This window comes from Lissotriton vulgaris, unplaced genomic scaffold (assembly GCF_964263255.1).
Source record: "Lissotriton vulgaris unplaced genomic scaffold, aLisVul1.2 SCAFFOLD_306, whole genome shotgun sequence".
Taxonomy (NCBI): domain Eukaryota; kingdom Metazoa; phylum Chordata; class Amphibia; order Caudata; family Salamandridae; genus Lissotriton; species Lissotriton vulgaris.
Window position 1 is genome coordinate 503,779 of NW_028247226.1, and position 25,405 is coordinate 529,183.

Sequence of the window (25,405 nt, forward strand, 5' to 3'; positions counted from 1 at the left end):
AAATGAACTTCCTTGTGCATCAGGCAGTTTTCAGGCTACAATAAAAATGTCAAGATAACTCTAGTGATTAATGTTCCTACTAGTGAGAGTTCGAAATTTTGTCTAGTGAAAGTTTTGGCTCATCGTAAAGTAGTGCAGAGGGTTAATTTGGCTGCTGCAAAGAACATGTTCCATGCAGATCATAAAATTGAGTGAACTATGAGTAGCACTATGAACAATAGACATGATTTTTCCACATTTGGTCTAAGTACTTTATGAATGCAAATAACAATAAAGCATAATGTGACTATATTCCTGCCTTTCTCAATATATTTTTCTTCAAAACTATCCGATTATATTAGTTTACGGGGCGTACGGTCTCATGCAATGGGCGATTTGTATGGGGACGCTGGAAAGTCCACAAGGTTGTCCCTGTCCCCCCCAGAAATTTAGTGTCTCCTACGCCCCTGCTCAGCGGGTACAGCGCCGCCTACGGGGTGCAATCTGAACGCTGTCCGTTTGAATCACAAAAGGGCACGCTGAGGCTTTCAGCTTTCTTGGGTCGATAAGTACGCCGAGGAGATGTATACATTTCGGAAAATCTCTACAGCTATAGTATGCCTCCAAAGAGTGTTTCTGTGTTTTCTGTGTGACTTAGTGCAGCTATAAGAGGAATAAGTGCACCTATGAACTACTGACTGTGGTTTGCACTTTTATGTCCTGTGATGCATGTTTTTATGAAAGGAAAACCAACAGTTTTCGATGATTTTCCCAAAATGTGTTGTTCCTGTTAGGGGGGAACCTTTATTCGTGATACTGCCCTTTGCTGCCACCTAACGTCAGATAAAGGAAACTAGCGCACTTAGACATCTGGGATACACAGTAGGGTACTTTGCACGTTTCATCACTCGCACCCCTGGCAAGAAGCTACCTATCAATAGAAAAGCATTGCAAAGTGTAATTTACTTCACTTCAGTTCAGTAAGTTCAAAGAAGGAGAGATGCCATAAATGTACACTGCAGCGGATACCATGTAAAGGGGAAACTAAGAAAAGGTAAGGCGATTGAAGGGAGGCACTGTATAATCAGGGTCTCTTTAATTAAGCGACAGTGAGGACCAAATTATGCGGCGGATTGACTAAATTATGCGGCATAAAAGGCCTAGTCCATGTAATAAGACACATTTTGTGATAACATCACTGCTTTAGTCATCTGTACACATATGCACACTGGGAAAGGGTTCACCAAATTTTTACGAGTTTAACACCCGCATACAGCAGCAAACAACTGAAAGGAGACCAGTCAACCTTTGGGAAAGGCATTCCAGTGCACTGCAACATGTTTTGCTGTTTTTTTAAACTCTTGATCTGTTTTTGTTCAAAACAAATGTGTTTTTTCTGAAATCTGTAAAAAATGCAGTAGGTCAGCGATTCTTAACCTTTTGGCTCCTGTGGACTCCTGCTGAATCATTACTGGAATACAGGGACACCCACTGATTCACTATTGGAAGCAATTTCTATGATTTGAACTTCAAAACAAGATACAAAAATAAATATACCCAAAAAGCAAATGTTCAGATATAGAAATATTTTGTTTAATTCACAATCAAATATACATTTTTTTTAACATTTGCAATTTGTTTAGTTCTTTATATATATTTTATTAATTGTAACCTATTAATTTTAATACTATTAAATTTGGTAACACATTCACGGACCCCATGAGTTCGCTTTGCAGACTGTTGGGGATCCACAGACCACAGGCTAAGAACCACTGAAGCTGGTGATAATGTGGCAAATGCACCAAATCCATAATTATGCAGAACGTGCCAAAGAATAACATAATTGCTGCAGCCTGCTTATAATTTGGTCATGAAAGTTCCTCTGTGTATTCAACACATTGCTAAAATTGGACAGAATAGGGTTACCACCTCTCCTAAGAGAACAAGACTGGTAATTGTTTCATGTTTTGAGATTCTGGAGTGGCCTAGAGCTGGTTCTTGGAAAATGATTTTGTATATCCCCTGTACGCTTGTTCTTTAACACAGCTATTCTGCTTCTGTTGCTTTAATAATCATTCACAAATAGTTCAGCAACATCTTGAATCCTTCTAAAGGGATTTATTCTTCTTAGTGTTGCAGCTTTAATACTCATTTTCAAATAGTTCAGCAAGATCTAGAATCATTTTTAAGTGATTTATTCTTCTTAGTGTTGCTGCTTTAATTTAATATTCCAAAATTGAAGAAAAAAAAATAGCATGAGCACATTTTTCATTTTTTTTAATAGCCTTCACATAGAAATACTGACCATGTCACTAAAATACCTACTAGGTATCAATGAATCAAAAATATGTTCGAGCCCCCTCTCTGATATAAATTTGTAACTGCCCTCTGGTCTCAACTGGACCACAAACACCATACCATTCTATGCGCCCATACCTGCGTGTGTGCTGCTCCAACTGGAATGTATACTGCATAAAGCACTCCACACAGCTCCTTGTCTTCAGGCCTGCACTGTTTTGAGTCACTGAGAGGCCTCTGCGATGTTAAGGGGTGCGAACAAAAACATGCCACAGCAAATACTATGATACAGCAAAACTTGCACCTATTTCCTAAGGGGTGTTCGTGTTAAAACATGCTCATACTGTTTTTGCACCGTTAAAGCTACTTCAAAAGTGTAAATGTTATGTTTATGAATTCTTGATATAGCACATGCGATTCGCCCCGAAGGGGCATCTTGGCGCTGCAGTGACAGCCAGATGGTGTAGCAGCTGATCAGAACAATCATGTTTTGAGGTGTTTTCTGAAGCCAGAGAAGTCAAAGCACGCACGAATGAACAAGGAGAGTCTATTTCAATGGTAGGGGGCAAGATGAGTATTTTGACATGCGATGTGACGAGGACATCGGAGAAGTTGATTTATTGATCTTAGGTTTCTGTCGGGGTAGTAGGGGATGAATGTATCCTGTAAGTACTTAGGGCCTTTGCCTATCAGGGTCTTGTGAGTCAGACAGAGTACTTTAAACAGTGTTCTCTTCCTAATAGGAAGCCAGTGGGGGTCACTGAGCGAGGGGGCTGAGGGCGTCTCTGCAATTATATACAATAAAAAAAGACTACCCAGCCAGCATCAAACTTTATCCTTCACTGGGATGAAGCAATACTGTCTCTTGTCCGTGAGTGACCAACTACATTTTTTATCTAGAAAGGCATGGCCTTCAAGACCTCTGGAATGGCGTTCATGATCAAGACGCATTTTGCAGGTCCAACTTGCATGCCAGCTAATTTACAATAACACAAGAGGTTGTTTTGCGTCTGCAAATTAGCAGATGCGCATTTTGCACACAATTATGAAGAAATGGGGATAATGTGCCGTTGCTGTGTGCCATTTCGAGTTCCTACATGTAAAAATGGTGTAGTTGATTAATCTGCGTTAGCAATTTGAGCCAGCATTTTCCTGCCGCAAGGTTGATGGTTAGTAAGTCTCGACTAGGTTAGTAAGCCTCGACCTGCTAAGGCTCAACTTGCCAACATACTCTTTGCACTCAAGCCCAGGATTGCATTTACACTTCTCCTCATTACTGGGGACAGCACACATCATTTCTCTCACGTGTTGACACTCTCCACAATTACGTATGCGTGCGCCCAACTGAATACACCATCTACGCCATAAAAAAGTCCCCAGTCCTGCGTGCCACCATGGGGCGAAACACGTGATGGCTGCTTTTGCATTTGAGTAGTTGTTGTGGATCACCAGAATTACTCAGCTCACTCACAATAAAGAATCCTAAGGAAGCTACAAAGACTATGCTTTGACTCTTTGACCTGTCCTATTTGTTACCCAATTGGTAAAAGGATCCACAACTTAACTCAGTTAATAGGTCTCGTCTATCCTCCTCCTCAACCAAGATGTTCCTCAGGGCCTAAGGGGCAACCTGTGGATTCCCTAAATCCTGATCTTGACTTCCATTTGAGGCAAGAGGGTTGATCTTTGGAAAAGGTTGTTGAATATGTAACTCCAGTTTTCAAGACTGCTAAAATTGGGTTCATTTCATGAGTTACAAATGTATGATTAATATTGAACAGATTGCCCTGAAGATGATTAAGATCCAAAAAGTTCCAATTTGCTGTTTAGTTGAACGAAATATGGTATATCATTCAAAACAAGGGCCAACGTTTGCGTGTTGGCTAGCATTGCATGAGTGGTAATCTGTCTTTAAATACGCTTCTTCAATAGCCTAAAGGAATATGAACACACCACCCTAACTTCAGTAACTTCCCTTGCTGACCGGCACCAGATTAAAGGCTAGCTTCATCATCAACACCCTTGTGTTCTGTTCAGCGTCCACCACTCAAATTAATTGCATATTTCCCAATACTAATTACCACCAATCCCGTTTGGGGTCCGCAGGAGTGTGCTTCACATTGAAAAGCGATTTGACGCCTCATCAGGAGTAGCAAGCACTATATAAATGCAAATCTTCTTCCTTCCACTATCTTCCCCAATCAAAATAACTGACTAACATATCCACCACTCACATTACTTTCATATTTCATTATACTAATTTACCACTAATCCTTTATGGGTTCCGGAGTAGCATGCTACTCGCTGGAAAAATGCGTCAGCACCTCATCAGGGGAAGCAAGAGCTATATAAATGCAAACCTTTCCCTCCTCTATCCCTCCACTATCCTTCCCAATCCAAATAACTGACTAAATATCAACCACTCAAATTACTTTCATATTTCACTATACTAAGTCACTACTAATCCTTTATGGGTTCTGCAGTAGTGTGCTACTTGCCGAAAAAGTGCATCAACACCTCATCAGGGGTAGTAAGCGCTATATAAATGCAATTACAATATAATACAATCAAAAACAAACATGACGCAAAACCCTGCTTTTGAGACTAAGAAGGTCACCATCTTTGGTGGGTCTCCCACACCGGCAGCCGGGACACCTTCAGACTTGAGAGGAAGTACAAGGAAGAGATAAAAAAAACACCTTGATAAAGAACACTGCATTGCAATACTGTAAATAGTTAACCTCAGAACCAAGCACCCTACCTACATCCAATCCCCCGCCTAGATTCACTCTCTTAGCTGCGACCTTGTACAGCACTCTGCAGTATGTCTATGTTGCTATACTTATTACTGTACATATCGCCGCCTAGATGATTTGAGGCTGAAAACATCAGTACCTTATTGATTAGATCTGGACAATCCAGGAAACAGAAGTGCACATACTAGATGTCAACAGCCTCATGCAGTCGTTTTTTTGAAGCCTTATATAACTTTTGAGGTGCATAAAGTGGAATTGAGGTGTTGTGCAACCATTTTTTAATCTGTCTTATTACCGCCACCGCACAATTTTACCTGCACTATCTCCACTATGGATGACCTGGACCTTTGTTCACCTTGTGGAAATTGCCTCGGCAAATGCCAAGTAAGCATGTATTTGCACCCATCTCACAAAAGCAGCAAAATGAACCATTGGACTGGCACAACTGTCTGCTCGACCTTTTGTTACCAATTATTTACAAACTCTTTAAAATATCTAGCGCAAGCTTTGGTTCCAATGGTAAGAGTACTGATGTCTCACCTTATTCTATTGGGTGTTTGATGTATCATTCCACCTGCAATGCAGTTGCATTCTAATGCATGAGGGACTTTTTTTTAAATATGAAAAGCACAACTAATTTTTACGCATTCAGGGCCTCATTTACAAGGAATTAACGCAGTGCGGTGCCGCAAGCCATTTGGCTGTGCCACGCTGGGCTGATTCCAAAGTACAGGGATGCATCATATCTACAATGATATGACGGATCCCTTTGCTCTCATCTGCGCTAGCGCACAATTTGCTGCCATGCGCCGACGCAGGCCCCCATGCACCATAGTGCAAGGGTGCCTGTGTTGAGGTGAATGATTGTTTATGGGCAGGAAGGTGTCTCTTCCTGCGCATAAACAATCTGAAATGGTGTTTTGAAACTTCTATGTGTGCTGCTCAATGCAGCACACATAGAAGTTGAAAAACTGCATGATTTCCAATGATTGTTTATGTGCAAGAATGGAAACCATGAATAAATCAAAAGAATGTCAGTTTGACAATTTTTCTTTCTGCATAGGAATAATAGTTTCCTCTGGGAGAAAGCTCCTCACCGACACCGCCATTAAATATGGTGGAGTCCCATTCTCACCCTACAAAGGCATTAACCACATCTATCACTAGAGGAGTAGAAATGTGTGTGTTTCCTGGGTGGAAAGAAATATGGGACACAAACATACAGACTGTTGTATTTACCTACTTCTACTGGGTACCCGCACTACAATGTCACAAACCTTCCACACAATCTAACTTAAAAACGTTGCAAAATATGCCCTCCAGGCCATCATAAAATTCCACTACTTTCAGATTTTCTGAATGATGATGATGTATTTACACACCAAAATACTACTTAGATGCAACAATATTTGTTGAAGGTGTCGTTTATAGGAAATAAAGTCGAAAGGCAGTCTGTGAAAATGGAAAGGGCAAAAGCAGAGAGGACAGTTCATGTTGAGAAGGGGCAGTATGGGATCAGAAGGCGCAATGTGAGGAGAAGAGGCAGGGTGCAGGGACAGCAATGAGTGCCCAGAGGAGTTACGAAGTAGGGGCAATGTGTGTGTGTGTGTGTGTGCAGAGTGCGTAGGCAGGGTGTAAGTAGAAGAGGCAGAGAGTGCACGGCACAGTGAGTCTGTGTGTGAACAGTAATGAAATGAAATGAATGAAACTTATATAGCGCACGACTTACCCTGGGGCATCTCCGCGCTTGCTTAGGGAACCTGTCCTGGTATTCCCCTGTGAGATAACCCTGGCAGGGTATCCACAAGGTGAAAGCCAGGCATCCCACCGCAAGGGGCCGTTGTGGAGATTAAGCAAGCTATTGCCCAGAGTCGCAGAGTGTGAACCCGTGAGTCCAGAAGGCACCGGAGCGAGAATTAACGAGTCCGTGGAATTTTTGAGCCCAAGACCCACCGAGGCGGGGAATTGAACCCTGGTCCAGGGCCGAACTCAAGCTCCAGGTTTGCCGCCTCTAACCCCTGAGCCACACTTCTCCACAATAGGGACAGGGAGCAGCAAGGGAGGTGTATGAGCAGAGTAATGGCATCTCCAGAGGTGCAGGGGAGATATTCCTCCTTGCAAACTTGAAGAAACAATCTTTACCAGTTGATTCGAATTCAAAATGTTGTATTTAATCCATTACAAACATTTAAGTATGTTTCCCCACATACTTAGCGTAGTTAATAAAGTTTTAGCTTGCAATATCAACAATTAATTCCTCCAGCTCCAATGCATTTCGGGCCATTGCCCTTCGTCTGGGAGCATGTTTGGAAGTCGGGTCGGAATAAGCTGCTGATAGCAAACTAATTTCAATATCGGCAGCTTATTCCGACCCCGACTTCCAAACATGCTCCCAGACGAAGGGCAATGGCCCAAAATGCATTGCAGCTGGAGGAATTAATTGTTGATATTGTGTCCTGGCCCCCACGTTATATTCCCTATTTATTAATGGGGTTATGAACTATTTTACTAATAACCCTACTGATGCCCCCTCCTTAGAGGGAATGAAGATACCTGTGCTCATGTTCGCGGACGATACGCTTCTAATATCCAAAACTCGCCAGGAGCTGCAGAAGGTCCTGGCGCAGTTTGAGCTGTTCTGCCGCGAGCATGAGCTGGAGGTTAATGTGGGGAAGACAAAGTTTATGGTGTTGAGGGGGTCTAGACCAATAAAAGCAAGTGTATTCATGGGAGGCACCTCTCTCGAACAAACACCCATCTTTACCTATATAGGTGTGACTTTTAGCGAGACATTGAGCTGGAAGCCCCAAATTGACCTGTTTTCCCTAAAACATACCCAATTAGGAGGGGCCCTACTTAGGGAGCATAAAAGATCCCTCACAAAACCACTGGCTCCACTTGTTAAAATTTATAGCTCAAAAATGTTACCAGCAGTCTTTTTATGGAGCAGAGTTGTGGGGTTTTAGTAATGTGGATGCCCTGAAAATTGGTCAATTTTTTTTTAAAGATCGGCAGTGGGTTTACCACAATCTTCCCCCCGTATACCCATGTTATATGACCTGGGTTGCCAGCCTGTAGAGGACATAATTCAGTACAGACCGCTGGCGTTTTGGCGACGCGTGTGGACTGTACCTGAATTATCGTTGTACGCAAAGGGTCTGTTAGAGACTATAAAACTAAGGGGCTCCCATAAGATCATGTGGCTCGATGGAGTCAAGTCATTGTTACTTTGAATGGGGTTGGGAGAGTTGTGGTTTAATCCTGAAACTGCGATATTCCCCCCCCAAAAAAGGTATTGAAAGAACAATACTGGAAGTGGATAACATGCAGACGTCACTCTAGTGTAGCTGTTGGTTCTCTTTCTGCTAGCTTTTTAAATGCCAAAGATAATTGCCTCTTGGAGGACTACTGGGGCATTATATCAAAGAGCTTTGATCGTAAGCTCTTCCATCAATTTACAGCTGGTTCATTGCTCGTAAGGGGATTAACCAAATCCTGGGGCGGGGCAGTAGCAAATGCTTGTCTTGACCAGGATGAAACATTAGACCATTTCCTCTGTGTTTGCCCGTTGTATTGTGCTCCGAGGTGGAAGTGGCTGCGTCCAGTATGCTGTCTGTTGGGCACAAGATCTGCTCTAACAGCCAGTAGAATCTTGAAAACTGACACTTCCAATGTAGTAGTGACTGGAGTAGCCAAATACATTAGCTGGGCATGGATTATCCGGTGTAGAGTTGCCAGAGAATGTTCTCTTGGGCCCCGGGTAGAGAATAGTATTTCTCTCTAGCACCATTGTGTCATTATTTTTATCAACATATATTGTAAAGTCTTTTCTGGATTTAATACTTTTTTATCTATGTTTATATATCTATGAATTTTATTAATATGTACATTACTAGCATCTGATTTTATTGAATGGTGTTTATGGTGATAATATAACTGGGATGTTTTTATTAATGAAATTGTATTAATTGTATGCTAGTATGTCTTTTATGATGAAAATCGAATAAAGACTTTTTTGAATTGAATTGATATTGCAAGCTAAAACTTTATTAACTACGCTAAGTATGTGCAGAAACATACTTAAATGTTTGTAATGGATTAAATACAATATTTTGAATTCGAATCAACTGGGAAAGATTGTTTCTTCAACTTTGCAAGGAGGAATATCTTTCCTGCTTTTTGTGTGCCCTAAAGGGATGCCATCAATTTTCAATTGAAAGCACACTTCTTCATTTAACTTTACTCGTCTCCTGGGTGGAAGACGACACCTTCAGGAGCACCAACTTTTCATAAATAACTTTTCTTTTCAATTATCATCGAATTTAGCTGTGCACTTGTCTATCAACTCATACAATATCTCCAGATGTGCCTAATCTCTATTTATTCTTCATCCCCTCGCTACTCACCCGCTGTGCCAAAGCAACAAAGCTGCTGAATGTACACGTTGGCGGCACAGAAAAAACAGGCTGACACTGCACCTTGCCAGACACATTAATTTGTCCACCTCCCCTTGCAAAGCAGTTTTGTTTGCTCATCTCTTCTAGGGATGCCACTGGAGCAGGGCAAGCACGAGCTGTGCACGAGCTGAAGGGACGGAGAGCAGAGGTCAGTCTATGAATAGGAGACAGGGACAGTCAGGGGAGTGGACAGGGAGCACACAGGGCAGTTAGTGTTGCAGAGGGGGGAGAAAATTAAAGAAAGCTTTCTGTCTCAAAATGGATCAAATTGCTTACATTTCACAGGTGGATAAACCACTGGCTCACCTGCAAATCTTTCCAATTTATAATCCAAATTGTCATGTGCCCCTCAAAGAAGTTATTGAATCTGGCTCGTGTGGTTACACCAGTGCTTTAAACTGAAATATGGAAGTGCTGGTAATCACTCTTCTACAAGTTTGCTCCTCAGAACTGCATGTACTGTGTCATTACAGCCTGTGCTGAGAAGTGCATTAAATAAAAGTGCAGGTACTCGGTACTGTACAGTACCTTTCGATGTACTGGTTACCACCATGGCCAACATCAAAACATTCGAACAGGCCTGTATTGCATGCTTCCCCACATGAGATCCAGACCTTTTGGCTTTGCCAACACTGTACAGTTTTCACCGACCTGTGACTGAGGCACAAAGAGTATTAGCCAAGGACCACCCAGGCAGTAAGAAGTAAGAAGGCGTGATTTGAACACTTTCCAAAAGACAGGGGCAGAGCGCGTTTCTTTATGTTTTTAATACATTGTATTGAGTTTCTTTCCATTGTTTTCACAGTAACAAAATATTGCAATGTCATACTAAATGGTAAACAGATAACGACGCAAATGCTTTCCTCATAACCACCCTCCCCCGCAGCCCCGTCTCACCAATAGCCTGGAGGTCCCCTGAACCAAGGCTGTACTGCCCTGAACATGCAAGGGGCATGTCTTAGAGTAATGCCAGGGGGCGCGTTTTTTTTAATTTTATTTTAGGCCTTTTTATATAGCGCGGACGTTACCCGAAGGTGTCAGAGCGCTTCACAATAGGAACAGTAGCGTTACATGAGGAGAAAATTGGTGACAATTGTGCATGCAACAAAAGCAAACAAAATACAAGAAGAGGTAGCAAACTATACGTTACAAGAGGAAAAAGTGACTCGTGCAAATTACATAAGCGTACAAAATACAAGTAGAGGTATAAAACTGCAATACATAGCAGACACTCAACACACAATACCACACTGGGAAGGCACTTCTATAGGCATGGAGTACAGAATTTCCTATAGTGGAAGAACTTCCTTCAGGGAATAGAGAGGGCGTGATTCGCATCAGCATACGTCTGCACGTTGGTATCTATTCCTGATCCAGGGGCATAGACAGAAATCCCATTCCCTCTATAGTCGGGAGCTCGAGTTTCGCATTGAAATATCCTTCGCGTGCGTCTCCTCTTCTCATTTCGTGCTGTGGTAATCGGTAAAAGGAAAGCGAAAGTACGCGCAGCAGATGAAGACACGTGCTTTCCAGGAAAGCGGGTTGCAGCAGGGGGCGGAGCCTGCGCGGATACATAGGTGCGGGGGCCGGGCAGCCGGCTCAGAGCGTCGCCTCCCTGCTGAAGAAAGAGTGTCGGAGCTGCAGCGAGCGCTCACAGGGCTGCCACACACACGGGCACCGGGCTGCAGCAGACACACAGCGGCTGGCTGCACGGCTCCAGGGATTATGTTGGCTCTGCGCACAAGGACTCAGCAACCTCCCCGAGCGGCTCTTCTGGAGGGAGACAGCGGCTGTGCGTTTTTCCCGGCCCGCTTCGGTGCTTCATGTCTTCTTTGGATTACATTGCAGCGACCTGTGGTGCCCAGGGCTGACAGGTAAGGGGCGCTTGCAGCAGTCTGTATACACCATTGTACTCTGCAGCCAGAGATGGGGAGTGTGGGGGCTGTAGGGGTGGAGGTTTGGCCCCACAGGGGTACTTACTACTTCTACTGCGGGAGGAGACGTGAGGCCAGGACTCCGGGCCTGCATTGGCTGTGGCTCGGGATTCCACGGCTGTCAGCATGTGTGATATGAGTCACATGCCGATCTCAGTTGAACTTGGCATTTAAATTCATAGCACTGGCTTGGCCTTACACGGGGCTCTGTGGAGAAGGAATACGGTAATTCAGACGTTCAACGAGGGTCTGTCTGGCTCTTCAAACGATGCTCTCCTGAGAACTAAAGTGTTCTGGAAAGAGGTGCTTTTTCTGCAATGTTTAGGGGACATTGTTCGGTGTTTCCTTACTGGCTGTGTGGAAGTGCCTGCCCTGCACCACATGCTGCAGTGTCTGGGAGATTAGCCGGGATCTACTGTGGCTGGCAGAGTTTGGGCGATGTTTAGCCACAGCAGAGCGTGGCACGGAATACCAATGAGCGTGCTGGGAACATACGTGACTGCCATGAAGTGCCACTTGGCTCGGCACTGCGCGGCGCTGACTTTCGGATTGGAATACAGAGGACTCCCTGGGGTACCCAGTGGGGTTCAGGGGCGCAACGGAGCCCCCTGCGACGCAGGGGCCACCAGCTCAGAACCCCTATGTATCTGTGACATATGGGAGACTCGTCACAATCTGAGGGACTTTGCGTGAATCTCACTTTGCGTGACGCCACCAGCGCACATACATTTTATGTATGTACTAGACCTGCACTGTCTGCTAAAAACGATGCACTGCAACCATGTTCTTCGTGTGCAGCTTAATGTTTACTACTTCAAATAATTGGTAGCGCCTTGATGCCCGCGATGTGGCTGGTGCAGGCCTGTGGCACAGGATGAGGTCACGTGACCAGGCGTCTTTTAAAGCGTGAATTGTTGCATGTCTTCTTAGACTTCTTTGCGCTTGGTAGTGTCTGCGCGGCGCACTGTACAATGTGACGCTCTTTAAAACTTTCACGCGTGAACCCAAGTCTGACTGCATTCCAACAGACTCGGTAGCTAATGTGAATTGTTGGTGCCCGATTGGCTGGTGCGTTTCTGCAGTCTGTACCCGCAAGCCTCGAGATATTGTGCGAATGGCTGGTGTGGGCATGTTCGCGTGCAGGCTGTATAGTGCCCGGGTGGTTGCTGCATGTCTGCACCACAGACATCGATGCAGTTGGACGGGGCCAGGTTTTCAGTTGCGTTTCGGCTTGCAGGCATATCTGCAGCCTGGTCCAGGAGGCCTCCGTACGTGTAGTATGGAAGGTTTATGTTTGCGTGATCGAGTACAGGCGGGCACGGTGCCACGTTGGTGGGAGGTGCACGTCTGCAGCCCAGGTTCCATATGCAGTGTATGTTGGCAGAATACATATTTAGGAAGCACTGAGCAAGCGTCGCGGGGCTCTTCACGCCGCCTGCAAGCCACGAGCATCTGTATATTGTGCCCGGGGTGCTTTTTGCGTGCTCGTATGCAGACAGCACGGTGCCCAAATGTGATATTCCTGTCTGCAAACCTGTAGTGTCACCGGGGCAGAGCGGGAACGGCGGCTGTGTGCACGATCACATAGAGGTGCTCTGAGGGCACGTAGCACACTTAGTATGTCGTGTGTCTGGTTGCTACTTGCACTATATCATGCAGGCAGCGTGGTACCCAGCTGTTTGTGTAATGCAGGTCTGCAGCCAAAAATAGGGGCATGCCAGAGGGAGTGTGTGTGGGTGGTTTCTTTTTTTTAGCTGGCGTTTGCTAACCGTGCTATTGGGAACCCACGGGTTACTGTGTACAAGGATTGACAGCACACCCGACAACCACTCCCCTACCCCCCTCACCCTCCCCCCCCCTCCCCCCCACCTCCAACCATTGACTCCCACGGTATGTGGCGAAGGGAGCCCTTAACACCTCACGGGGTCCCGCACACTCGCCCAGACGGATGATTTCAGGGACAGGCGACTGGTGGTGATAGAAGGGAACATATATAATTAAACCTACCAAAGGTGGCCTATCAACTGGTTCTATATAGCACCGAATACCGTCCTTAAGTCGTTCTATGCGTTAAAAATAGCAAATGTTAAAAGGGGCTAGTTTACGTGCTTCACAAACAGCTGAAAGGGCAAATGTGAGCGTTTACTATGTGCATACGGACCCCGGGAGCCCGGCTGCGTTCCTGTATATTGGCCAGGCCCATGCATGCAGTCCAGCCTGGGCTCAAAAGCCAACCCCCTCCCCTCCCGACAAGGCTCAAGATGGAAGAGGCCGAGCGAATCCATTCACCCGCTGCCACCCAGGAATGCTGCGAATTGGCAATCACGCTGAAGGCCTGCTAAGCAATCAATGTCTCCGCTCAGAAGTACCCATAAAACGCGGCTGTGGGGAATTGGCTTCTGAGAAGGCCTGCCGGTTTCTCAACAATGCGCCGGAGCAGTCAATAACTGGCCAGGAGAGGACTGCAGCCTAAAATCCATGCTTCCTAGTAAGGTCAAGTCAATCACCCGAGAGGTATTATTGAACCGCACTGTCAGGAGCAGGCAGCCGGGGCTGAGAGATATATCAATAAGCAACCATTTAGATTGCGAGCACTTATAAAACAAGCTGCGAGGGAGGGCGCTGGATCTTGGAGCAGGCCTCGGGGTTTGTAAAGGTGGGTTGTTTTTGTGCTTCTAAACGTGGGTCTTTTTTTTCTTACCACCATTGTTTTCAGTGTATTTGTGTCTAGATTTTTGTTTATGTCAGTAAATGCATGCAGATAAATATGATAGCTGTGTGTGCGTGTAAGATATATGTATGGTTATTTATCATGTATAGCATTGATAAAAGAATGGTAAATGTATATGCAGCTTATCTGTAACTTCTATTCATGAATACATCTTGTTTACATATAAAGACATGAAGGGGCCTGCATCTTACCTTTAAGCCCGGTCTCAAGGGGCTTAGTGCAGTATTGATTACACTAGAGGAATTTGTCCTCACCTCTGGTGCAAATCTTGGCGGGTCTACACAGCCTCTCATCCTCCCAAGGTAGATAGATACAAGTATAACCATTGAGTAGAGTTAACATTAAACAGTTACAGGCCCAGAAGATCTCACTGGTTGGCCAAATGCTTTACAGATTCCTGTATTGCGTTATGTTATGTTACGTTACCATGGCTACCACCTTCCCAGACCAAGCTACATAATCCCGTGCACGTTGTCACCCTGCACCCCCACTCCGCACCGGTGGTGGTATTTAACCCTATTACGTTGAAACTACGTACCCTCGGCTCTCACGTGCACAGCACCAATCCTATTTCCGAGATATGATCAGTAGCCCCCCAACCTCCCCCATGGCCAGTGATCTAAACATACCCCCTGTAACATAAATATATGCAGATGCATATCTTCTTTAACAAAAGTACTTCGTGAACGGATGTCATACGCATAGTTGTTGTGTGGGTATTCGTTCGTATACAGTGCATAGTCAACACACGCTGTCTTCAGGCGAGCAGCGTGCAGTACATCTGTGGCGAGGATGGTGGTGTACTCGCGAGTGCATCTATCGCACTCATTAATTAAGTGCATTTTCTGCAGCTGCCTGTGTAATCAAGCTTTACAAATTGCATTTTACTCCAGGGAGCCGTGCCGCGCTTCTTTTCCCAGCTCCTCGAGCCGTGCTGCGAGTCAGCGCATACCGCATATGTCCGTCTTTAATTTCAAAGCAATTACTGTGGCATGTTCTGTGCCGGTGTCTGAGAAGTGACACGCTTCTCAGAGCCGAGGAAGCTGCAGGCCTGGGCTTCCTGTTATTCAGCCAGATGTGGCCGCCTTCATGTGGTCTGGCGGCCCTGCGCTGCTGCCGTCCTCTGAAACCGCCGCATGCCATTCGCGAGCAGATGACTTCTGCGAAGAGGAAAGGGGGGAGGGGGTGGCTCTTTTTATTGGCTTTCCTGCTCGGCTTTGCATGCTGCCCTCCAGCTGTGAAGCTTTAAAATGCCACTAACGGTAAATGCCCGCGTTAAGGGCACACTGTTGTAAAGCATTCCCTTTCTCCCCTTTTCTTCTTCAGCAACAATGCAATGATTGGTGCTCAGTAAAACTCAAAACCTTCGCGTCGACTATATAAATCCGCCCCCCCCCCCCAAAAAAAAACAACAGGTAGGCTCTGGCTGGGAGTTGATGCAACTCTTTTTTTTACCGACTACGACATAGCATTGCTGCCCCAGTATTAAGTGAGAACAAGGGTGACGTTATCAAACCAGGGCGCAACAGTTATTAACTCTGGATAAAAATGTGTTGCAGGTTGATTGATTACAGGGCTTGGGTGTTGGACTCCATGGCGATCCAGGTGTGACGGACCAACCCACTGACTCCTCATAAAGCCCCAGTGGCCTCGCCACGCCCCTGAGCCAGGAAAAGCCCTGTCTGTGTGTGTGTCTTCCATGACTTTTTTTTTTGGAAGGGGGGCAATGCTAATCCTGTCTATCAGGGGGGGGGGGGGGGCAGCATTGGATGGTGTCCCCTATGCAGCCCTATAGGCAGCGTAGCCAGTTGCATGGTTTAAGCAGTACAGTGGAGGAGGCCCGTGACCTGAAGCAGCAGTGGGCTGGCCCTGGTTCTTTTGGCAGACATGTTGCTGTCCAACTTGTACTCTCTGCGACGCAGTTGGCTGAAAGCCCATCCATTTTAGTCAGGTCATCTTAGGAAACATGCAATGTTATTCCGAATGGAACCAAAAATGACATATGTGGAAATCGCACACGGCTTCATTTCGCTCTTGAGGCCTTGTACTTCGCAGAAGGAAATCCTAAATATTTCGCAATTATCCTGTCCTGTAGACGCCTGTACCTCTCAGTGTACAATTGGCACGGTTACCACAGCTACAAATGACTAATTGAACAGTATCGGAACCACATTCTCAGACAGATTGCAATCTGACTTCCTCCGTGGTGGCACCGGTTCCTCTTCCTGTGCCATCTTCGTCATCTCTGATGCCATCGCCACTATACACAGAGATCTCCCGCGTCAGACCTGAGAATCAGCTTTCTTTGCAATAGGCACCTGCAGTAATACTTTCCCGGTTCAGAGTCCGTGTAAGCGTGGACTACACTTAGCATTCACACGTAAATTGAAACAGCTTGGAATCCAGTACTTATACAGGCTCCCCTCTACTTATAACTCTCTTCATCCTTCCCTAATTGTTGCTAAATCTTTCGCTTTATCCAACTAATGACATGCTATACAACTCTTCTGCCTTCCTGATCTACTATCTAAAATTTGCTACATGATTTTGAACTTCCTAACTTTAAATCATTCTTGAAGTTCAACTGATTTACCTTATTTTTGCTATTGTACTTAGTTTGGCATGTAACCAGATCATGTGAAGCGCTCTGATACTCTTGGGTTAAGCTAGCGCTATATAAAACCTTTAAAATAAATAAATAAAATCTGTAAATTTAGAAATACAAAGCTCTTTACTGAATTTATTGTAAGCGTTTGGAAGTGTGTATGTGAGATAAATGCGGACAATGTTATTAACCCGGATGTCGATTAAGAGTGTTTAAGTAACGTTTGGTTGTCTTTCTCTTTGCTTTCAGACGGATTTCTAGGCAGCTGCACCCCGGCTCTGCAGGACTGGCGAATATGGAAGACCACATAGGTTGGTCTAGTCTGTAGGATGGTAGCGCACAGCAAGGTAGCAGATAATGCAGATACCACCAACGTCCGACTGCCGCTCCTCGACCTTCAGGCCCTGGACCGTTGTCCTCTCAACCTCCAACACCAGCAGTGCCAGCCCCGGCCCGTGCTGCCCAGAGCGCGCCATGGTTCCGCCTCCAACGCCACTACGCACTTCCGTACCTTCCGCTCGCATTCGGACTTCCGGGTCATCACGCAGACGTGCACCCGGCTGGAGGACTGTGGCTTCTACTGGGGGCCGATGACCGTCAACGAGGCCCACGACAAGCTCAAGGCTGAGCCCAGTGGGACGTTTCTCATCCGGGACAGCAAGCAGATCAACCGCTTCTTTGCCATCAGTGTTCAAACCGCCACCGGGCCCATCAGCGTCAGGGTCAACTTCCAGGCCGGGTGTTTCAGCCTGGACGGCAGCAGGGAGTCCTTTGACTGCCTCTTCAAGCTGGTGGAGCACTACCTGATCTCCCCCAAGAAGCTGCTGGTCACCCCGCTGCGGAAGGACCGGGTCCGCACGCTGCAGGAGCTGTGCCGCAAAAGCATTATCGCCACATTTGGGAGTGAGAACCTGGAGCGGCTCCCCCTCAACCCAGTGCTAAAGGACTACCTGAAGTCTTTCCCATTTCAAATCTGACTCGCGTACGGCATTAAACCCGCAAGGGACAAGACATGGGTGGCAAAATACAGCCCCCTGGGTTTTTTATTATATTTAACTATGGTCAATATTATTTTTGTAGCAATTTATTATTGTATTTTGGGATAAGACTTGAAGACTTGACTGTACATGTTTACATGGATGAAAACGGTTTGCACAAAGCAGGGGTGATCCACCCTTGGAAATATTTTTCTGCTGCGCAGAATATATTTTATAATATTTTCAGAACGAATAAACTTTATTATGAAAGTTTGAAAACTAAATGCAGGTGTGTGAATGAATTCATATTGGGCATGTTTGTATTATGTCTTACCTCGCGTAGCCTTTTCTGTATGGTGGGACAAGGTCAAAGCCCTGGTTTGGCATATAACTTCCCTTTTACACTTTATTTATTTTGAATCCAGTGGTTCAGACTATATTGTTTATTTGATGACAGACAGGAAAATGGTTCACCAGAGACATACTTTGAAAACCTCCGGTTATTTCATTTACATATGGGATAAAGTTACCCCTGCTTCACATTAAAAAAATAGTGCAAGTCATTGATTAACTCCATGAGCTATAGAGGACCGAGGCCGGCCCAGTTTGTTTATAAGGTCATAGAACTCTGAGGTCACTTGCTGTACCTTTTTAGTGTACATTACAGGCTATTTTATTCAGTATAATACGTACTCGCACCATAACCCACTTCATCCACAAGGCCTAAATCATCCTTAGTCTCTTGCTCCTTCATATGAATGAACATGGTTGAATATATGTAGAACACTCGCAGAATCTCTGGTAATAAATGAAACTCACCAATATATGTTAACTTGCTGCAAAAACGCAGTACATGCAGTCCAATATAACACACTTAAAAAAATATCTACAGTTCTGGTGTGTTCGCAGTGCAGTTCCTGCTTCCTGCCATGCACTTCAGAAATGCCTCTTGTTTTGCAAATGACTGTTCATTTCAGGGAAACAGTTGAGCTGACAAGTTTATTCTTCCTTTTTTGTTTAAACAGCAGATGTTATTCCTCTCCCTGATCACCCCCTTGACAGAGCCCCCTGGCCCATATTTACTGGCGTGATGTTGCTACTCATCTGCAATAAGCTATTACATTTGAACTGCTATGCAACTTTCATATTACATATGACTACTGGTGTCACAACAGTAACATTCTAACAATAATGGGGGGAGAAGGATACTCCCTTTTGTAAGTGGGTTCTTAGCAACTGCTAATGCACAGGGACTCCACCACAACACACCATATAGATTAAAAAAAGTGTAACCTTTCCATCGCAACAATGATGTGCTAAGAAAAGTAGAAAGCAGTTTTTGTGCATGGATTATAGGCCCCTGTGTATTAAAATTGCAAAATTTAATTATGTTATCAATTCCCTTTAAATGAAGACTTCTTTGTTGAAAAACTGGCATCTTAAGTTATAATGCAGAGTACCACAGAGATCCTGAAGTGTTGCAACACCAGAATACTGAAATCCAACAAACGTGGGTACTCAATCTAGCATGCAGTACAGATTGCCCTGAAAACAAATATTGTCATGCAAGCACAATGACCCTTTTTACAGTATACTTCCCATTATGTATAGCACGAATGCATAAAATGCTACTTCCCTGCGTTAGTACTGACGCTATACAATATCATTGCACTTGTAGGCACTTTCAAGAAAGGTAGCAGTTCTAAGTAATGGCTGGAGAAAGCTGAGATCAGTGTGTTGATGACACAATAGAGGATGCCTCTGCTTATTTTACAGATTTAATGTTCCTGTCGTAGAAAAGACCCAGTCTACCATGTTGACAGTAGAGTTGAATCGCGTTAAATGTGTGTGGTAAATGATTGCTGCAGTTTAATTGAATTTGCAGCACAGTTGGATATTGCATAGCTCATGGCATTGATTAAGGCTTGATGGTCACCATGGAAACTCTGATTTATGTTGTGGAACAAGCACCCCTTTTGTTCTTCAGTAGTCAACACTATTTAGGTCTCTTCATTAATTGGTCTGTTGTGTCATTCACATTTTTCTTCCGTCCACTACAGCATGGGCCAGTGGGTCGGCCCACTTCTGCCATTTGCTGATGTCACTAAAGGTGGCGAAATTCTGCTCTTTCACAAAGCACACACAGCCAAAGTAGTTCTCTTCAGTACCAGAGACTGCTACCCTTGAGTGTGCTTTTTGAGGCCCAAAATATTTTAGTTTTTAAAAGTATATTGCAGAGGGCCTGGCACCTCCATAAAAAAGATAGTTTTATGAAAACTAAGACAAAATCAGCATTGATAAAGCCAATAGGTTGTCAGCAAACACCCAACCTATTGACTTTGCCGTTTCGTTTTTTGCACTGTTATGTAGTCGCATGTTATGGCTTTACACGGCCAAAAAAATTGCGTCGGTTTTTTGGGTGTAAGGGTGTGTGATGCGGTAACCAACCCCAAACTCAAATTCATACCCTCTTCCAAAAGGAAACACCGTAAGTGAGAATGGAGAACAGAAGCGGAAATCTTGAACCTTATTTTCCGGGTGATTTGTTAAATTAGCGTGACGCCTTTCATTTCAGAGTTTTTTTATTTTTATGTACCTCTCCCTGTTTTTCCATTTTGGACATTCTGGGATTCTTAAATGAGACAGACAGATCCAGTATCTCCTAAAGTGATCTTTGGGCTTGAACTGCAGGTAATTTTAGGGCAATAACTTTGATTCTACTGTCAAGACTCAGTTACTCCCCTATCACGATTCTTTAGCTAACCACCCCTCTTAATTTTCGCGACAAATCACTTCCTATTACATACCAAAACTTTGACAGTTACATTACTTTGACTGATGAGACGTTCTTTCCTAATTGCTCGTGGGTTGATGCGCCTTTTCCACAACCTGCTGTGTTTTTACCGGGGCCTTGCCACCATTCCCATGCCTTATATTTTGCTTCCCTGTTTTTCTTTGGGATAAAAGAAAACCCTGGAACACAAGATATTTTTTTTTCCTACCGTCTGTTAGGTTTTTAAAAATGCATAATTGTGATCTGTAATTTTCTTGGGGTAGGGGTGAAAATAAGTATTTTTCCAGATAGACTAACTTTGTAAAAACATGTTTACGAGGTTGATGTGACAGCAGCTTGCTTTCAACAATCTGCAATTCTTTCTATGGCGGGATTCGAGGCGGTGGGGAACGCTAGTTTTTTTTTTTTGTTAGTTTGATTTATTTCTCCTTCTTGCGTGTTGATTCTTGAAGGCCCGTCCAGGGTTTCTGCAGAGACGCTTTTCAGGCACAGTTACTTGTGATGGAATTTCCATATAGGGAAGTTAGCAATCTGGTCTATTCATCCTTAATGTAAAGCAAACAGCAGCCTGCCGACTACGTAGGCTTCCCACAGAAATGCTAAGCCGGGCGTTGCCTTGGTCACAAATCCGTAATATCTGTGGGTCTATTTTCAGAGTTTCTTGTGCCATATGAAAGCGCAGAGGTACCTACACTTTTTACAAAAGCGCCTGGCACTGAGTGCACATGTCGGAGAAAGAGGCGCGAGAAGAGAAATGAAATACTTCGAATAAAGTTATCATCTTGGAGAATTTGAGCGTATTTTGGTGTGTTTTTAAAATCTTTGTTGACAGGATTAAAACGCTTGTTGAAGTTTCGGTTGAATTATCCTCAGTGTAGTTGCTAAGTGAGTCTGCTTGAAGAGATAATGGAAAGCCAGTGTACTTCTCAGATTGACTGATACATACTTCCCGGTTCACTGGGTTATGTACTGCTAGGGAGTAGAACGTATTCTGTTTCTAAGGCGTCATTGGAGGATGCAGGATCACATACAGACCCAAGGGTACTGTAGTCTGTTACAGGAGACGTCCTTAACCTGTCATGCTGCCCTTTTCACTCGGAAGATGCAGTAGGGTGAAGGTTCTGTTTTGTTTGACATCCTTGCACGTGTTTGTGTTTGCTACAGTGTGGAGGAATATCTAAATCCACCCATCAGAGCATGTGAAAGCTAAAAGGCTTCCACGTATGCACCAGATGCAGGGTTTGGATTGGATGTCCTCTCCCTGGATTCATATTCCTTCAGCGAATTTAAGTTTCGATTACATTTACACAAACGAGCAAGCAGAAAGTGAACCTTCCCAAATATCTCAATATCGCAAAACCCTGTGAAACCCGTAACACTGAAAAGGCCAGCAGTGTCTTATGCATGCCAGATTTTCGGAACACCGATGCATGCCGTCCATCGAGATTCCTTATTTGCAGTCATACACGCCTTGTGCTGCTGAAAGACTGGCATGGACTCGCCCCCATGGACATACTTTGGACAGCCATGTGTTTGAAACAAAAAGTGCAATACGCTTTTCTGTTGGCCCTTAATCTTGAAAAGCGAACTTCACAAGTTTTAATGATCTTTAATATAAGGACTCCCTGACTTTACAGGAAAACACAAAGGTGATGGGCACAATTATTTTAAACCGTCTCAATCCCTGGAAGCTGCCTGGGCTGCATTCCAGTCCTTCCTTTTTCTCCACTATGCCACTTCAGACAGAGACCAGCCATATGAAAATTGCCTTGATCATACTCCAATTGATACATCTGGGTTGGATTGAGGAATTGCCAATGGGCAAGACTTTACTTACAAGAAGCCTACATTTTGTCTTCATCACAGCTGGTCTTTCAAGCACATACAATTTGTGGAAATGCCACAAGACTGTGTGCATATATGCTACCTAACGAAGTACAATCCCCAACATAGGCCTCATTGTAAGTAAGACAAACCGGTATCTTATAGGAGACACCGTGACTCTCTACCGGCCACAGCCTCTCCTTGCCCCTCCCCATCCTGTAATCTCGGACTAGCACTGGCCCCCACCCTTCGCACATCAATTGGTAAATGTCAATGGATTTGGCCCCAGAATTATGGAAAACCAGCAGAGAAAAACCCGCTTATTTACGGTCCGCATTGTAATATCCCATTCTGGCAATAAAAACTCAATTGCCAAATGTAGTTTTGGAGATACCTGGCAGAAATAGAATCTATGCCCCTGTAATGTCCATAATGAAATTCAGACAACTCAAAGGGCCTTACAAAAGCTACTTTATAAGATCACGGATGACAACACTTTAAATGTAATGGGGCAAGGGGGTGCCCTCATTGAAGTGAAAAATGATGGTTGTTACTGTTATATTCATTAGCTCCCTCTAGTGCGCTACACTCAAGTGCCGCAGTGGAACCCTACTATAGGAGCTCAGCCAAGATATGAGAATAAGAAATGAAGATTAAAGCTGTTGAAATAGCTGAGTGGATCAATGCATCTACTGCTGAAACCTGCAGGTTATCTTCATAGTCCTGCAAGTCCTCATTTAGAAAGGAAAAGATGCAACTGCTACAGTCTTTATTGATTTATTAGTGATACCATGTTTGGTGCAAACCTCACCTCATGGGCAACACAGCACTGTCCATCAAGCAGGTAGAAGTGCAATGAATGGCAGTAAAAAAGTACTGTATGAAAGACATCAAAGAAGTGCAACATTTAACCAGAGTAGGGGGTAGGAGTAGAACCTGGTGTTTTATAAGCCTTGCTCAAGGCAAGGATGGTGGGAGCCATTCAAATTTTCGTAGGGTCCATGTATGCTCAGTGATGTTCGTCAGTGCTTTTCAGAAATCTTAGAACTTCTGAATGATGGGTCTTTAAGCTGAAGAGAACCTTCTGGTGTTTGTGACTCCACTTTAGTTATGGGTCTGTCTCTTAGGTTGTCAGGTTTGATTTGGTAGAGGCCGCTCTGCATGGGACTCAATTCATTGTGAATAAGAAACTATTATTCACAGGAAGCCAATTAAGTCTCACTCATTAGAACAAAGTTCTAATAAGACCAAACTTCTTTGCACGGTGCCAGACCAGAAACTAATGGCCCATTAGTTTCTGGTCTGGCACCAATGGCATGTGATGGTAGGAAGAAATTGCCATTTATACTACCTTCAGCGTGTGGCAAACTTTGTCCAACACAGATAATCTCAGACATTTTTTGCAATGACATGATTCAGTGTTTTTAGGAAGCAAGGTTTCCATTTTTGAATTTTTTGGGGCAATGTGAGGTTGAGGTGTTAGATCCTCATCATGGGTGATGTCCAGAGACGACCTTCAGGAAAACAGTGTGGAAAGTCTTTTGTGAGTTGTGCTTCAAGAGAATGCCTTTAGTATGGATATATAGGACATTTTGTGGAGGAATTGAGGTTCGGGAACTACGATGTCGTTCAGCTCTACAGTGAGCAAACAGCTCACTTTTCTGGTGATTGTATGGCAGAATTTGTTGTCCTAGACCGTGGCATTGGCTCAGTGACTGTATGCCAGAGCGGGTTGTCCTAGACCATGACAATATCACTGTCCATGGACCTGGATACCTGCAGCAATATTTACAGGATGATGAAAACATAGAACATGCCTTGTGAGATGAGTAGAGCAGTGTACCTGTAGGACTCTGTTAGGAAGGACTAAAGCAACCTCGGGAACTCACCATCAAGGTCCATGCTTGTGGCAAGAACTGACTTATGACTCAATGCAGCAGAGCGATCGATAAGGCAGTATATGGGTGCCTCCATCTTCCAATGTATGCCAGGTCTCACCCAGGGCTTTGTAAATGTGTGTAAATGTGTTTCGATTTATATAGCGCACTATAACCCAGGGGTCTCTAGGCGCTTGCTTAGGGAACCCGTCCTGGTATTCCCCTGTGAGATACCCCGGCCGGGTGTCCACAAGGTGAAAGCCAGGCATCCCACCGCGAGGGGCCGTAGTGGAGATTAGGCAAGCTATTGCCCAGAGTCGCAGAGTGTGATCCCGTGAGTCGAGTAGGCACCAGAGCGAGAATTGTCGACTCCGTGGAATTTTGAGCCCGAGACCCGCCGAGGCAGGGAATCGAACCCTGGTCCACGGCCGATCTCAGCTTCCGGGTCTGCCGCCTCTAACCCCTGAGCCACACTTCTCCACCCAAATGTTGTTTCAATAGATTGTAGATCTGGATGTGCGTTTGGAGTTTATTTGCTCCCTCATTTTCAGTTGGTTTGCTTAGAAGCAGAAGTTTAGAAACAGGGTGAAGGTTTTGGAAATCAGTATGTTTGTGGTTTGAGATTTGTAAAAACCCACTGAACGGCAGTTGGGTGCTGTGGAAATAAAGGCATTGGGCCCCATTTAGAGTTTGGTGGACAGAGTAGTTTGTCAACGTGGAGGACATCTTCATGTTTTTTTAACTAAGTACCCTGTCATCCAAAGTCTATATAAGGCACTGCATTTGTCCAGTTTTCTGCATTGCATGCTCCTTTATCGCCATGAGTCAAGATTCGCCATTTTAATGTAGGATACCTCTTTATTGAATTATTTCCATGCACACTCCAAGGGGAAGAAGTATCTAGATGTAAACTGGAAACCCAACTTCGAGCAACTACTTGTCTGCTTAACCTCCAGACCCCAAGTGACAAACAGAGCCAACACTTCAACTCCCCTCTCCATTCTGACGTCGTCACTCATGCAAGCTGAACAGTGACATATAACATAGGTGTAACGCATTCCTTTACCTTACAAGGATAACAAAGATGCAGATGTAACACTGTTGGTAAAATTAACACCTTTCAAGTTCAGCTTTACAGACTGAGCAACAAGACAAAACACATTTGTAACGCCA

At 44.5% G+C, this 25,405-nt stretch overlaps 1 protein-coding gene across 1 annotated transcript; it reads left to right on the top strand.

Annotated features, from left to right (window-relative positions):
• Window positions 1–11,100: 11,100 nt before the first annotated feature.
• Window positions 11,101–18,021, top strand: LOC147665206 (suppressor of cytokine signaling 1-like). The gene is made up of 2 exons (XM_086949673.1): window positions 11,101–11,364; window positions 17,010–18,021. Exon 2 carries the CDS (start codon window positions 17,090–17,092, stop codon window positions 17,735–17,737), a length of 648 nt encoding a protein of 215 aa, XP_086805799.1. The 5' UTR covers window positions 11,101–11,364; window positions 17,010–17,089; the 3' UTR covers window positions 17,738–18,021.
• Window positions 18,022–25,405: the final 7,384 nt, after the last annotated feature.

Coding starts and splice junctions, on each gene's coding strand:
- LOC147665206 (XM_086949673.1), top strand. CDS start 17,090: ATGGTAGCGCACAGCAAGGTAGCAGATAATGCAGATACCACCAACGTC.